Source organism: Megalops cyprinoides, chromosome 10 (assembly GCF_013368585.1).
Source record: "Megalops cyprinoides isolate fMegCyp1 chromosome 10, fMegCyp1.pri, whole genome shotgun sequence".
Classification (NCBI taxonomy): Eukaryota; Metazoa; Chordata; class Actinopteri; order Elopiformes; family Megalopidae; genus Megalops; species Megalops cyprinoides.
In genome coordinates this window covers 4632501-4635000 of record NC_050592.1, presented here as the reverse complement: position 1 = coordinate 4635000, position 2500 = coordinate 4632501, and the positions used below count along the sequence as shown (strand labels likewise).

At 54.1% G+C, this 2500-nt stretch overlaps 1 protein-coding gene across 1 annotated transcript in view; it reads right to left on the bottom strand.

Moving 5' to 3' along the window:
• phactr4b (phosphatase and actin regulator 4b) overlaps positions 1–2500 on the bottom strand; it is a 34117-nt gene that overhangs the window by 9089 nt on the left and 22528 nt on the right. Inside the window, exon 7 of the mRNA XM_036538860.1 lies at positions 1299–1845. Coding sequence (XP_036394753.1) covers positions 1299–1845 — 547 coding nt within the window. The remainder of the gene's footprint in view (positions 1–1298; positions 1846–2500) is intronic.

Below are 2500 nucleotides of genomic sequence, written 5' to 3'. Positions count from 1 at the left end.
GAAAGAAAGAGAGTGAGGCAGAGACGAGGGGGATAGAGAGAGGGGGAGAGAGGATACACAGCATACAGAGAGTAGGGAAGATGGAGAGGGAAACAGAGAGAGAAAAAGAAGTACAGGTGGAGAGAAACGGAGGTACCGAGGGAGAGGCAGGGAGAGAGAGAGAGAGAGGCGGAGGGATGGAGGTTATCAAACAGATGACAAGAGTGGAAACACTCCGCCCTGGTGTATTAACTGCTCGACACTTGAAATTGGTTCCAGTCAAACATTAAATAAATAAATAAATAAAGCGGCACAGTGTCATGTCATCCCGTAATTACGCTCTCTATGTGCGAGATGCAGCGGTCTCCCTTTTTAATGTGCTGTGGGACAGTGGGACGTGCTGAAATTGTACGATGGAACCGCTTTCTGGCCGCAGTCAGAATAAAAGCCACAGAAAAGCCTCCATTTCCCGGGAGTCCTGAGGGCTCAGTGGCAATATGCTAGCAGGCACTAACACCATGTGCTGACAGGTTTGCTCGACCAGAAACGGTTATGGTGTCATGGACAAGCCTATTACAAGGTCACCGAACCTGAATACAACTGAATACCACCGGCAACATCAACTGCGGGGCTTTATCTCAGAGACCTACGAGGATGACACAGCTGAGCGGCTTGTTTCTGAGGGCAGAGTTAATGCTATTTAAAACCCCAGGGTTTATGAAAACCACAGTTGCGCCAGCAGTAATCTGTTTTTTAAAGAGGTGAGCCCCAATGGACTCCACCGTAGCATGTGAAAATAGGCAATTCCTGCCTTCCTACCACACTTCAAATGCCACCAGAAAAAGACGCCGTACGATCAAATCTTGCGACCTGGCCGAGACATGTCAGTGATGTCAGGATGACCCTCAGCACTGCAAAGGCATATCCTCCTGACTTAGCTATTCTAGTGTGAAGGCACCATTACACAGAGTGCGTTAGCTGTATCTTTAGTGTGAAAGCGCCATTATACACACCGTGTTAGCTGTTTCTGTAGAGAAAGAGTGCCGTTACACACTGTGTTAGCTGCAACTATAGTGTGGGGGTTCCATTACACACTGCGGTACCTTGAAGTCTAGTGTGGAGTAACCATTACAAGCACTGCCTTCGATGCAACTACAGTGAAAGAGTGCCGTTACAAAATGTGTTAGCTGCAACTATAGTGTGGGAAGGTCGCTATACACACTGAATACAGCACACACTGAATATAGCAGTAGTAGTTTTACAGTGGCAGGTGTGTAAGGGCCTTATTGGGCGGATGGCAGCAGAAGGCGGGCACTCACAGCTTGAGGGGCTGGATGGTGACAGGCAGTGAGCGGGCGCGGTCGCCCTGGTACTCCGGCGGGGTCTCGAACAGCAGGGAGTGGGCGCGCTGGGAGCCGTCGGGGTTCGGCACGGCCGGCCCGGGGCTGGTCAGGGCCCTCTGGATCATGATGTGCAGCGGAATGGCGGGCGGCTGACGGGGCGGCTCCGAGGTGGGGCTGGGGGGGTCGAAGTGGGCGGGGATGGGCTGCGGGAGGGGGTGGGGGTAGGAGTGCTGGTGGGGGAGGTGGTGGGGGTGGGGGTGGGGGTGGGAGCGGGGTGGGGACGGGGGCACGTGGGTGGGCAGCGGAGGGGAGGGTGGGGGCGGGGGCAGCTGGAACCCCCCAATGCTGCAGTCTTCCTCGGACAGCGTGGCCGGGATGGGGAGGGGCACGGGGACAGGCAGGCCGGCCGAGGAGGGGTCGTCCGAATTGCGCTTGGTGACAGGGGTGGTCCGCTTCGGGGGCATGGGAGGGGAGGGCTTGGCTGGGACGAGGTTCACCCCTCCGGCCGCCTGGGACAGCTCCGCTGTGGACACAAAAAAACACACACACTTTTACCGAATATCCACGAGAACGACTCCACAGACATCCCCGCAAACACAGGCTGAGATGACAAGCGTGAGTCTGGATGCTCTGCACTAGTCCGTCCTACACACACAACCAATGAAGGATAAACACACAAGAAGCTTGGCCCTTGAGATGACAGGTGATTGGCTTTCCTCATCCAGCGGGCCACGTGATTGGCTGAGAGGCAGCGAGCTGAGCAGTGCGATGAGGAAAGAAACCAGCTTCACGCATGCATGGCCAGGCCTTTCACAGCTGTGAGAGGCACTGCATGAAGCCGATGGTAAACTGTGGCTCCTTATAGCCAGGCAAGGGCAAGCTGGAGATGGGGAGGAACGAGAACAAACAACAGTCCGTGGTTTCAGTGCTCCACCAAGGTTAGGCAGCAAAACACCTTCCTTCAGTCCAGTCTTTCAAGAACTTCTACCGGGACACATTAACCCAAGACAAACCCCAGCAGCCACATTCAAATAATAAAAAAAAAACATCATCTTCGTCTTCAAGCAAAGAACGAGGGCAGTCATGTCATTCCCTTTAGGTTTAGCATGGTTACAGAAGCTTTAACACAAGGCCAGATTTCCCTCCGTTCTGTTTGAAGGCAAGTCGGTCATTTCAGC